We start from the raw sequence: 13,022 nt of genomic DNA, 5'->3' as shown, positions 1-13,022 counted from the left end.
AGAAAAATGCAATTAACTAACACCCACTTTGGACCAAATGCCTATAGTGACGAAATACGCTAACTTCAATAAAATTTTTAATTGTATTGAACTTAGCGTATTTCGTCACTATAGGCATTTGGTCCAAAGTGGGTGTTAGTTAATTGCATTTTTCTGTAATTATCGAGTCGGGTTCACTTTTTTGAAAACGGATTATTAAAATAGACTAAAAGATGAGGCAATGTTGCGAATTTAAAAAAAATAATGGGCCCGAAAAGATTTCAAAAATTGTATTGAACTTAGCGTATTTCGTCACTATAGGCATTTGGTCCAAAGTGGGTGTTAGTTAATTGCATTTTGCTGTAATTATCGAGTCGGGTTCACTTTTTTGAAAACGGATTATTAAAATCGACTAAAAGATGAGGCAATGTTGCGAATTTAAAAAAAATAATGGGCCCGAAAAGATTTCAAAAATTGTATTGAAGTTAGCGTATTTCGTCACTATAGGCATTTGGTCCAAAGTGGGTGACAGTTAATTGCATTTTTGCTGTAATTATCGAGTCGGGTTCACTTTTTTGAAAACGGATTATTAAAATCGACTAAAAGATGAGGCAATGTTGCGAATTTAAAAAAAATAATGGGCCCGAAAAGATTTCAAATATTGTATTGAACTTAGCGTTTTTCGTCACTGTAAGCATTTGGCCCAAAGTGGGTGTTAGTTAATTGCATTTTTCTGTAATTATCGAGTCGGGTTCACTTTTTTGAAAATGGATTAATAAAATAGACCACAAGATTGAGCAATGTTGCGAAGTTAAAGAAAATAATGGGCCCGAAAAGATTTCAAAAATTTTATTGAAGTTAGCGTATTTCGTCACTATAAGCATTTGGTCCAAAGTGGGTGTTAGTTAATTGCATTTTGCTGTAATTATCGAGTCGGGTTCACTTTTTTGAAAACGGATTATTAAAATAGACTAAAAGATGAGGCAATGTTGCGAATTTAAAAAAAATAATGGGCCCGAAAAGATTTCAAAAATTGTATTGAACTTAGCGTATTTCGTCACTATAGGCATTTGGTCCAAAGTGGGTGTTAGTTAATTGCATTTTGCTGTAATTATCGAGTCGGGTTCACTTTTTTGAAAACGGATTATTAAAATAGACTAAAAGATGAGGCAATGTTGCGAATTTAAAAAAAATAATGGGCCCGAAAAGATTTCAAAAATCGTATTGAACTTAGCGTATTTCGTCACTATAGGCATTTGGTCCAAAGTGGGTGTTAGTTAATTGCATTTTTCTGTAATTATCGAGTCGGGTTCACTTTTTTGAAAACGGATTATTAAAATCGACTAAAAGATGAGGCAATGTTGCGAATTTAAAAAAAATAATGGGCCCGAAAAGATTTCAAAAATTGTATTGAACTTAGCGTATTTCGTCACTATTGGCATTTGGTCCAAAGTGGGTGACAGTTAATTGCATTTTGCTGTAATTATCGAGTCGGGTTCACTTTTTTGAAAACGGATTAATAAAATAGACTAAAAGATGAGGCAATGTTGCGAATTTAAAAAAAATAATGGGCCCGAAAAGATTTCAAAAATTGTATTGAACTTAGCGTATTTCGTCACTGTAAGCATTTGGTCCAAAGTGGGTGTTAGTTAATTGCATTTTTCTGTAATTATCGAGTCGGGTTCACTTTTTTGAAAACGGATTATTAAAATAGACTAAAAGATGAGGCAATGTTGCGAATTTAAAAAAAATAATGGGCCCGAAAAGATTTCAAAAATTGTATTGAACTTAGCGTATTTCGTCACTATAGGCATTTGGTCCAAAGTGGGTGTTAGTTAATTGCATTTTGCTGTAATTATCGAGTCGGGTTCACTTTTTTGAAAACGGATTATTAAAATCGACTAAAAGATGAGGCAATGTTGCGAATTTAAAAAAAATAATGGGCCCGAAAAGATTTCAAAAATTGTATTGAAGTTAGCGTATTTCGTCACTATAGGCATTTGGTCCAAAGTGGGTGACAGTTAATTGCATTTTTGCTGTAATTATCGAGTCGGGTTCACTTTTTTGAAAACGGATTATTAAAATCGACTAAAAGATGAGGCAATGTTGCGAATTTAAAAAAAATAATGGGCCCGAAAAGATTTCAAATATTGTATTGAACTTAGCGTTTTTCGTCACTGTAAGCATTTGGCCCAAAGTGGGTGTTAGTTAATTGCATTTTTCTGTAATTATCGAGTCGGGTTCACTTTTTTGAAAATGGATTAATAAAATAGACCACAAGATTGAGCAATGTTGCGAAGTTAAAGAAAATAATGGGCCCGAAAAGATTTCAAAAATTTTATTGAAGTTAGCGTATTTCGTCACTATAAGCATTTGGTCCAAAGTGGGTGTTAGTTAATTGCATTTTGCTGTAATTATCGAGTCGGGTTCACTTTTTTGAAAACGGATTATTAAAATAGACTAAAAGATGAGGCAATGTTGCGAATTTAAAAAAAATAATGGGCCCGAAAAGATTTCAAAAATTGTATTGAACTTAGCGTATTTCGTCACTATAGGCATTTGGTCCAAAGTGGGTGTTAGTTAATTGCATTTTGCTGTAATTATCGAGTCGGGTTCACTTTTTTGAAAACGGATTATTAAAATAGACTAAAAGATGAGGCAATGTTGCGAATTTAAAAAAAATAATGGGCCCGAAAAGATTTCAAAAATCGTATTGAACTTAGCGTATTTCGTCACTATAGGCATTTGGTCCAAAGTGGGTGTTAGTTAATTGCATTTTTCTGTAATTATCGAGTCGGGTTCACTTTTTTGAAAACGGATTATTAAAATCGACTAAAAGATGAGGCAATGTTGCGAATTTAAAAAAAATAATGGGCCCGAAAAGATTTCAAAAATTGTATTGAACTTAGCGTATTTCGTCACTATTGGCATTTGGTCCAAAGTGGGTGACAGTTAATTGCATTTTGCTGTAATTATCGAGTCGGGTTCACTTTTTTGAAAACGGATTATTAAAATCGACTAAAAGATGAGGCAATGTTGCGAATTTAAAAAAAATAATGGGCCCGAAAAGATTTCAAAAATTGTATTGAACTTAGCGTATTTCGTCACTGTAAGCATTTGGTCCAAAGTGGGTGTTAGTTAATTGCATTTTGCTGTAATTATCGAGTCGGGTTCACTTTTTTGAAAACGGATTATTAAAATCGACTAAAAGATGAGGCAATGTTGCGAATTTAAAAAAAATAATGGGCCCGAAAAGATTTCAAAAATTGTATTGAACTTAGCGTATTTCGTCACTGTAAGCATTTGGTCCAAAGTGGGTGTTAGTTAATTGCATTTTGCTGTAATTATCGAGTCGGGTTCACTTTTTTGAAAACGGATTATTAAAATAGACTAAAAGATGAGGCAATGTTGCGAATTTAAAAAATATAATGGGCCCGAAAAGATTTCAAAAATTGCATTGAACTTAGCGTATTTCGTCACTATAGGCATTTGGTCCAAAGTTGGTGTTAGTTAATTGCATTTTTCTGTAATTATCGAGTCGGGTTCACTTTTTTGAAAACGGATTATTAAAATAGACTAAAAGATGAGGCAATGTTGCGAATGTAAAAAAAATAATGGGCCCGAAAAGATTTCAAAAATTGTATTGAACTTAGCGTATTTCGTCACTATAGGCATTTGGTCCAAAGTGGGTGTTAGTTAATTGCATTTTTCTGTAATTATCGAGTCGGGTTCACTTTTTTGAAAACGGATTATTAAAATAGACTAAAAGATGAGTCAATGTTGCGAATTTAAAAAAATAATGTGCTCGAAAAGATTTCAAAAATTGTATTGAACTTAGCGTATTTCGTCACTATAGGCATTTGGTCCAAAGTGGGTGTTAGTTAATTGCATTTTTCTGTAATTATCGAGTCGGGTTCACTTTTTTGAAAACGGATTATTAAAATAGACTAAAAGATGAGGCAATGTTGCGAATTTAAAAAAAATAATGGGCCCGAAAAGATTTCAAAAATTGTATTGAACTTAGCGTATTTCGTCACTGTAGGCATTTGGTCCAAAGTGGGTGTTAGTTAATTGCATTTTTCTGTAATTATCGAGTCGGGTTCACTTTTTTGAAAACGGATTATTAAAATAGACTAAAAGATGAGTCAATGTTGCGAATTTAAAAAAAATAATGGGCCCGAAAAGATTTCAAATATTGTATTCAAGTTAGCGTTTTTCGTCACTGTAGGCATTTGGTCCAAAGTGGGTGTTAGTTAATTGCATTTTTCTGTAATTATCGAGTCGGGTTCACTTTTTTGAAAACGGATTATTAAAATAGACTAAAAGATGAGTCAATGTTGCGAATTTAAAAAAAATAATGGGCCCGAAAAGATTTCAAATATTGTATTCAAGTTAGCGTTTTTCGTCACTGTAGGCATTTGGCCCAAAGTTGGTGTTACTTAATTGCATTTTTCTGTAATTATCGAGTCGGGTTCACTTTTTTGAAAATGGATTAATAAAATAGACCACAAGATTGAGCAATGTTGCGAAGTTAAAGAAAATAATGGGCCCGAAAAGATTTCAAAAATTGTATTGAACTTAGCGTATTTCGTCACTATAGGCATTTGGTCCAAAGTGGGTGTTAGTTAATTGCATTTTGCTGTAATTATCGAGTCGGGTTCACTTTTTTGAAAACGGATTATTAAAATAGACTAAAAGATGAGGCAATGTTGCGAATTTAAAAAAAATAATGGGCCCGAAAAGATTTCAAAAATTGTATTGAACTTAGCGTATTTCGTCACTATAGGCATTTGGTCCAAAGTGGGTGACAGTTAATTACATTTTTCTGTAATTATCGAGTCGGGTTCACTTTTTTGAAAATGGATTATTAAAATAGACTAAAAGATGAGGCAATGTTGCGAATTTAAAGAAAATAATGGGCCCGAAAAGATTTCAAAAATTGTATTGAACTTAGCGTATTTCGTCACTGTAGGCATTTGGTCCAAAGTGGGTGTTAGTTAATTGCATTTTGCTGTAATTATCGAGTCGGGTTCACTTTTTTGAAAACGGATTATTAAAATAGACTAAAAGATGAGTCAATGTTGCGAATTTAAAAAAAATAATGGGCCCGAAAAGATTTCAAATATTGTATTCAAGTTAGCGTTTTTCGTCACTGTAAGCATTTGGCCCAAAGTGGGTGTTACTTAATTGCATTTTGCTGTAATTATCGAGTCGGGTTCACTTTTTTGAAAATGGATTAATAAAATAGACCACAAGATTGAGCAATGTTGCGAAGTTAAAAAAAATAATGGGCCCGAAAAGATTTCAAAAATTGTATTGAACTTAGCGTATTTCGTCACTGTAGGCATTTGGTCCAAAGTGGGTGTTAGTTAATTGCATTTTTCTGTAATTATCGAGTCGGGTTCACTTTTTTGAAAACGGATTATTAAAATAGACTAAAAGATGAGGCAATGTTGCGAATTTAAAAAATATAATGGGCCCGAAAACATTTCAAAGATTGCATTGAAGTTAGCGTATTTTGTCAATATTTCGATTTGGCCAAAACGTTCGTTGCGCATTTATCCGTGACGTTCTCTCGTATCGCATTCCTTTTTTCGATTTTATTCTGGCAGAATGACAATGGTCAAAATTTGGCGCGTTGAATATATATCGGATGAGCGAAACGGTTCATTAATCGCGAAGACGCGAATATTATTATTATTTTTCTTGTTTTTATTGTCACTCAGTCATATACGTTTTTTCGGTGGAATATAGAGAATACACTGCCGGGGTAGGGATTAATTTTAACGCTAGGTGCCTAATTTACATTAAAATGTCCATGTAAGAGTTAGTTTAAAGAAAATATTTGGTAGCTGCCAAAATCTTAAAGCAGTGGTTCTCAACCGGGGGTCCGCAAAGCGTTTTCAGGGGGTCCGCGACAACTTTCTAATTTTGCAGACAACGATATTGATAGAGGGCTATTTAAAAATTATGTCTCAGCGTTTTAAAATAGCATAAAACTTGTTTAAACTCGTTCCTCTTAGGATATAAACCAAAATGCATTGTGACATCTTAACCCCATTGTGATGCAATAAAGGTAAATTTTCAGTGGCAAACAACGTCACATCACAATGTTATGGCTCTTTATTATTGAGTTCCGATGTCGCAGCCCAGTCAAAGTAATTTAAATTTTGGTCCTGGACCAAACGTGGTTGGTATATTCTGCACCTTTTTTGGGTTGCTTGTAAATAAAAAAGGACAAAAAATACCAAAACCTTCAAAGGGGTCCGCGATTAGCTTGACAGTACCTAAAGGGGTCCGCAAAGGCAAAAAGGTTGAGAACCACTGTCTTAAAGCAACATTACAAACCAAGAAAGCGTTATTAAGTTATTTTACTGCTGTAGTTAGGAAACAACAGTTGTTGCATAATCGTATGTATGTTTTACATGGACAGAATCGCACGTTTTAACTTTTCCTCATGCATTTTGTATTGTTATTCTCTAACACAAAGGTGTGCAAAAAGGATAGCAAAAACAGGACTAAAACAGAACTGTTTGTTGATGAAAGGCCTGTAATTTATTTCACAAAGCAACATGTGAAACAACAGTAAAATATAAGTACCAGCCTACTAACTGATGCAAGATGCTGTTTCAAAAATGTTTAGGAAATAATAAGAATTTGATCCACAGTTTGCGCCAGCTTTCGTATAAGAAGCCAGCATCATCTCTGGTCTTAACAGAACATTTGCGCTCTCGGAAACTTCCACATTGGACATCATACTTTGTGAAATACAGTGAAGTCATTGATGATTTGAGAGGAAAGTCGCATTTTAACTGGTCCGTTGACAATGAAAATTACCACATATTACGTACTGGTTGTTGGCCATTCATTAAGTTTCACTGCACCAAGCGGCCAGTTGAAAATCTAACACATGATGATCAGCTTTTTACGTTTCTAAAGATTGTTAATTTTGGCTTTCCATGTCTTGTTTATGGTGTTGGGTCATGGTTTTTAATCACTGCTGTTGAAAAATGTAAAACAGAGCAAGGAACTGTGAATTTATATTTTTTGTACAAAGAAGACCACAATGCGAGACATTAGGCATGTGTTAAAAAAATTTTGTTGTACGGTTTTTGAGACTTACAAATTGGCAAGTGGTCTGGTCAGTTCCAGCACTAAACATCTAACGGAGAGATTTGATCCTAAATATATTGCGACCTGCCTGCCAATTTCAATGCAGCGCTAGTTAGATATATTGTTTTTTGTTTTAAGCAATTTATTGTGTTTGGCACTATTTTTCTGCAACCTTACAATGGGGCTAGAATCGTATGTGAATTCTACTGGTAGTTGTTGCCTCAATATGTGTTTTAATCAGCATAAAGGCAAAGTCAACTAGTTAGCTATAGGTGCTTCGTGTGTTCTAATTTTGTTAATTATGCTTGACCCATTAGTGCTCCATCTAGTACTATTTTGTGTCTTTTTGCAGAAAGTAGAACTGTTTTAACAGAAATGTAGATAAGAATCACTGGTGTAAATTTGTTTTTAATTCATTGCGTGTAATTCATTGAAAAATGGTGAAAGAACAATCTAAACAAAAAGTTTCATCTAATGATGGAACAAGCAGTGACGACTTTGTCATCAAACAAACCAGAAGTAAAGATTCCAATAAATCAATGAAAATTAACATATCAAGAAAAAAGTCTCACAAGAGAAAACGAAGTCCTGTTAAGGAAAGTGCAACCTGTAGTGAATCTGCTTCCTCTGATGCAAGCATGAAGAAAACATCCTTGAGTAAAAGGAAAAGAAGAAAAAGACTCCAGTATGAGAGCAGTGAGGGAAGTTCTTCAAAGAAGGAAGAGTCTGATTTAAGCTCCTTGGAAGAAACCATTTCTACTGATGAAGATGCAGAAAAGTCTCAAACAAAAAAGCTGGTGAGAATTTATATATTTGAAAAACCATAACTTTCATTTATGCACATTTCGGATGTAAGCAATGAAGTGGTGATAATTCTAAGTGAATAAGTTTGTCCAACACCACATGGCATGAGGTTTTAGCAATTGCTGGGCAGTGAATAATGTGATGTTTTGTGACACAGAGACGAGGAAGGTCTGCGACGCAAGCAACAAGTCCTTTAGACTCTGATTCTGATGTCATTGCTACTAAAAAAGTTAAGAAACTTCGAAAGGTTAGTTTTTACTCTGCTTACAAATGATTCCAGTTAATCTTGAATCCTGTTTTGTTGCGCACTGATTTCCAGACTTTAGCCTAGTTTTTGTTCAATAATGGGATGAATAAAATACACAATTTAGATTTGTTTCATGCATTATGTTTGTTGTCGTGTTACACTGTGACAAAAGTTTTGATAGCTGCTTTTGAGTTACTTTGCGTTTTTTCTTGGCTCTTCAAAGAAGTTTAATTATAAGACCTCTGCGATAGCCTGGTAATAGTTAAAAAATATTGGAGTTAATTGCATATATATCCTGGGTAAATTTCTGACAAATTTGTAGTTGTTTACAGGAATAATCTTTGGTGTTTCTGATTGGCGACAACTCGATAAATAGTTAAGTGAAATAGATTTGTTTGACATGTTTTGCTATTCCAGAAAAAATCGAAAAAGAAGAAGAAAAAGTCAGACGTAGAGTCCACTCCTGGTGGTCGAAGGGCAATTCGGTCGATACTTGCCAACGATCAATTGAGAGAAGAAACTATAGTATGTAGATAATTCTAAATTGTAGCTGTTATGCGTAGATTTTGAACATTGCATTAGCTGCTTTATGAGTTGTTACACATTAAAACACGAGTTTTTCCATAAATGTTTCTTTCTTCACAAAAAGTAGAAACTTGTTTATGAAAAATTATACAGTACCTCTTAATCAAAATCATTTAACCAGTTGTGCTAGGAACACCACCTGTGGATCAGCTAAAGGTTTTTTGTAGTGTTGTTATACCATTCGTGTTCAAAATATCCGTTTGTTTACCACCTTTATCTAGAAAGATGTAACACTACAACAGCTACAATCAGAAGATTACACTTTGTTGCATCATAAACATGTAACATGCAAATTAACATTTTGGTGGTGATGCCTTTACATACCATTAGTGGTAGACATGACACAGTTTGGAAACCACTGAATTACCATTTTGAAACCACCCTGATTTTGGATGTTGCACAATCTACAACCTCTTACTCTTGGTTTTTCTTAACAGGATGCAGAGAAACAAGAGGAGGAGAGGCGACAAAGATTGAAGGAGCGAAGTGGAGACAAAATTGTGGATGTTCATCTCAAGGAGTCTGGCATTGGTTCAGAACCGGTTCCCATCACAAAACGATTGGTGTTGCAGAAAGATCCATTAGTTGAGGTCGGTTTGCAATATATAGTAGCTTATTATGGTACATTCTTGTTTCCATGTACAATAATGGTATATCTGAAATCAAATCATATATTTTAATCATCTTTCCCTACTTACATTGTTACATATGAATGTTTAGTAAAGATTTGGATATTATGTACAATATAGGCAACGTTTGATTGATAAACTGCCAATAGACATATATGTCTTTCTCTGGCATTTTCACGTTGTTCCAACACAGTAAAACTTACTGACTTGAAGTAATCAAAAAATTATGTACTTTATAAACAAAAATGAATAATAAAAATGTTTTCAACTTATGCCTTCTTTGACTTTACACATATCTGTTGCAGGTTCATCACGACATCACAATCCACTTGAAACCCCACCAAGTGGAGGGGATCCAGTTTATATGGGACAATTTGATCGAGAGCACAACACAAGCTAAAGAACAAGAAGGAGGAGGTTGCATACTTGCTCACTGTATGGGGCTCGGAAAAACCCTGCAGGTAAAATATAACAAGTTTATTACTAATAAATAAGCTATTGCTGCCAGTCATAATATCAAGTTTATAGAGCTCTTCTGGCAAGTATTTTTATTCCGACGTTTCAACGTCCTATACATGTTTATCGCGCAGTGTTTTCGTTGCGTTGTGACCCGCTTGCGTTTCATTCTTTTTTGCTTTGTTTATTGTGTACTGTACTAGTTGCATTCGGTGTTATTTACCCTGATGAAGGCGACTTGTATAGGACGTCAAAACGTCGAAATAAAAATACTTACCAGAAGAGCTCTATAAACTTTATATTACTAAGACTGGCAATGATACTAACCTGTTGGCACAAAGTCACGGTTACCTTTTTCGGTTTTTACCTTTTTTCATGTGCTCTTTGGTTTTAATGATTTTAGTATGTTGTCATACAAAATACTCCATTATTCTTTGCAAGAATATTGGGTGTAATGGCATATTAAAGGCCTTTGATGTGTTTGTTATAGCCACTAACCAGTTTGTTGATTTTTAGACCATCACTGTGGTTCACACCATCCTCAACTGTCCACATCTCAAACTAAAAACTGTTTTGGTCGTGGCTCCGTTAAATACCTTACTCAACTGGATAGCCGAGTTTGTAAGATGGGTGCCAGATGAACAACCAGTAGAGGTAAGTCTGCAATAAAAACACATTTTTTGTCACTTGCAGTTTAGTATTTACTAGTTATTGGGCTCTATGCACTTGTACTCTGTACTGTGCACTGATTTTTAGTTGCTCTAGCAATAAAATTAGTTACATATAACTAATAAGGCAAAGTAGCTGATAGGTCTATATTGAAGCATGCGTATAAACAACTTTTTACATGATCAACAAACATATCAATGCCATCATACTATCCTGCTTGACAGCATTTAAGCAAAGGAAAATGCCCTCGCACACATAAATAGGTGAACCAGTTATATTTATTTCTTCAAGACCAAAATGTCGATTTATTGGCAATGCTGCGTAATTGTAAATCACAGAATATTAATAACCATTAAAAATATCTTTGTGTAACCTAAACTATTGAAACAATTTCTTAAAACACACCATATACAGAACAGGACATTCTGTTAGCAGAGAATTTGCATAATGAATAAAATACTACATGAGATTAATATAACTTTATTGTTTTAGTTATACAACTTGACGGAATATGCCACTCGTCAAGCAAGAAGGAATATACTTGAAAAGTGGCGTAAAACTGGTGGAGTGATGGTGATAGGTTACGATATGTTTCGCTTGCTTGCCACGGGGAAGGGGATTCGTCATAAGGCAACTAAAATCTGTTATGCTGAAGCTTTGCTTGATCCAGGTATGCCGCTAGTCAAAATATATATGTTAGCTAGTGATGGCTTTTCCCAATTTTGTGCTATCCAAAGAAGATATTGACAAAAAGTTGCCTGTATTCTTATAGTGATTGGTATCGAACGTTGGTATCGAAAACTTGAAAAATATTTCAAAACCCAGTACAAGTATTGATACCACTGAAATCATTCGATACCAAGTACCGGGTACTCGTCACATCACTAAATTTAGCACACGGTGGTTATATAATTTGGTCAAATAGAAATTCTAATTTACCAGCTTGTTTTGCAACTACCTTAACATGTGATTCACTGAAAATTTTTTATAACTCCGTATATTTGTGGTTCAAATCCCACGGCAGACTGGTTGTTTGTTGCCTATGTCTGGCCAAGTTGTAATACTTGGGGGACCACCTTCAATTGGTACAACACTAACGCCTGGTGTAACTAATTTTCTTAATTAATTTTAGAAAGATACTTGATTCCATTTATTGTAGTATATGGATTTATTTGTTTTTTTATCCTCTGTCATATGAAATATATCCAAAGGTCTTAGCTTATACAAGCGGTCACCAAACTTTTTCCCCCTCGGGCCGGATAAGTTTAATACTGATTCGTGAGGGCCGCATAGTTTACAAACCGTAGTCTTTCCAAATTTGCCCCGCTAGGTGAGTTTTATCTTAACTTTAAGAGATCTTACTACTATACTATTAAAGTGTGGTGATGCGACTGTTGATTTTTAAAGTTTGTCTTATCTTCCGAGCAATGTTCCTAAATTATCCTATGAGACTAGAATTAATTCCACATGCTGTTGCAGGAAAACTTTTGTAGGCAGTAAATTAATTTTTAAATGTTGCAAAGTTATAAATCAAAAAAATCTGCTCGCGGCCCAAGTGAAATGATCTTGTGGGTCTGACCTGGCTTGCGGTCCATAGTTTGGTGACCCCTGGCTCATTGAAGTGTTCCTACATTCAATTCTGGATCAATTTCTGTTAATATGTTGTTTATGTTTTAGGACCAGATGTGATTGTGTGCGATGAGGGTCACAAATTGAAAAATGCGGAAGCAAATATTTCAATTACGATGAACAATATTAAGTCACGGAGAAGATTGGTGCTAACTGGTACACCACTACAAAATAATTTAGTTGAATGTAAGTAGCTGAATGTTGTTGTTTAGGTTTATTGTGTTTTTCTCATTTTAAAGAAGAGCAAAAAAGTCAATTCAGGGGCTGTAAAAACCAATATTTAAATTAGAGTCCAATTTGATGTTGTAATGTTTAAAAAAATTGACATTTTACATTTTTGAGTTACTGGACTATTTAAATTGATTTGGCTTTTTTTGTATCCTATTAAATAAATGGGCAGTAAAAAACTTTTAAGGTCTCACTTAAGGCCCTATACTTGGGGTTAGGAAGTACTAGTTTTTTGTTAAAAATGTCAATTACAAATGGTGATACTTTTTTATGTTCAGTTAGACAGTTCTACTATTAAAAACAACTGTGTTGTCTACTGTTTTCAGATCAATGTATGGTAAACTTTGTGAAGAAAAATCTGTTGGGATCGCTTAAGGAATTTCGAAACAGATTTGTGAATCCAATCATTAACGGGCAACACTCCGATTCAACCAAGCGTGATGTTCGTATCATGAAGAATAGATGTCATATTCTGCATGAAATGCTCAGTGGATTTGTGCAGGTAACCGACATGTTTGTTATAAATATTAGACAGTCTAAGAAACAACCTTTGGAAAAAATTGGCTACTTTCATTGAAAAGCCTGAATTCATGTCTTAACTTTATTCACTCATGTAACTGGATGATTTTCTGCTGCCGCTTGTTATTGTTTTTTTCGTGTTTTCTACATGCAAAAAGCCTACC

At 34.3% G+C, this 13,022-nt stretch overlaps 1 protein-coding gene across 1 annotated transcript in view; it reads left to right on the top strand.

Moving 5' to 3' along the window:
- The first annotated feature begins 7,055 nt into the window (after positions 1–7,055).
- The window catches only part of LOC145239278 (transcriptional regulator ATRX-like), a 29,341-nt gene continuing 23,374 nt past the window's right edge, over positions 7,056–13,022 (top strand). The window contains exons 1-9 of the mRNA XM_080102581.1: positions 7,056–7,889; positions 8,054–8,143; positions 8,561–8,668; positions 9,166–9,318; positions 9,663–9,818; positions 10,330–10,467; positions 10,975–11,152; positions 12,160–12,297; positions 12,666–12,841. Of these exons, the coding sequence (XP_079958707.1) occupies positions 7,530–7,889; positions 8,054–8,143; positions 8,561–8,668; positions 9,166–9,318; positions 9,663–9,818; positions 10,330–10,467; positions 10,975–11,152; positions 12,160–12,297; positions 12,666–12,841 (1,497 nt within the window). The 5' untranslated portion in view covers positions 7,056–7,529. The remainder of the gene's footprint in view (positions 7,890–8,053; positions 8,144–8,560; positions 8,669–9,165; positions 9,319–9,662; positions 9,819–10,329; positions 10,468–10,974; positions 11,153–12,159; positions 12,298–12,665; positions 12,842–13,022) is intronic.

This window comes from Phallusia mammillata, chromosome 7, assembly GCF_965637545.1.
Source record: "Phallusia mammillata chromosome 7, kaPhaMamm4.hap1.1, whole genome shotgun sequence".
NCBI lineage: Eukaryota > Metazoa > Chordata > Ascidiacea > Phlebobranchia > Ascidiidae > Phallusia > Phallusia mammillata.
The sequence above is the reverse complement of the archived record's forward strand: the minus strand, read 5'-3'. Positions and strand labels throughout refer to the sequence as shown.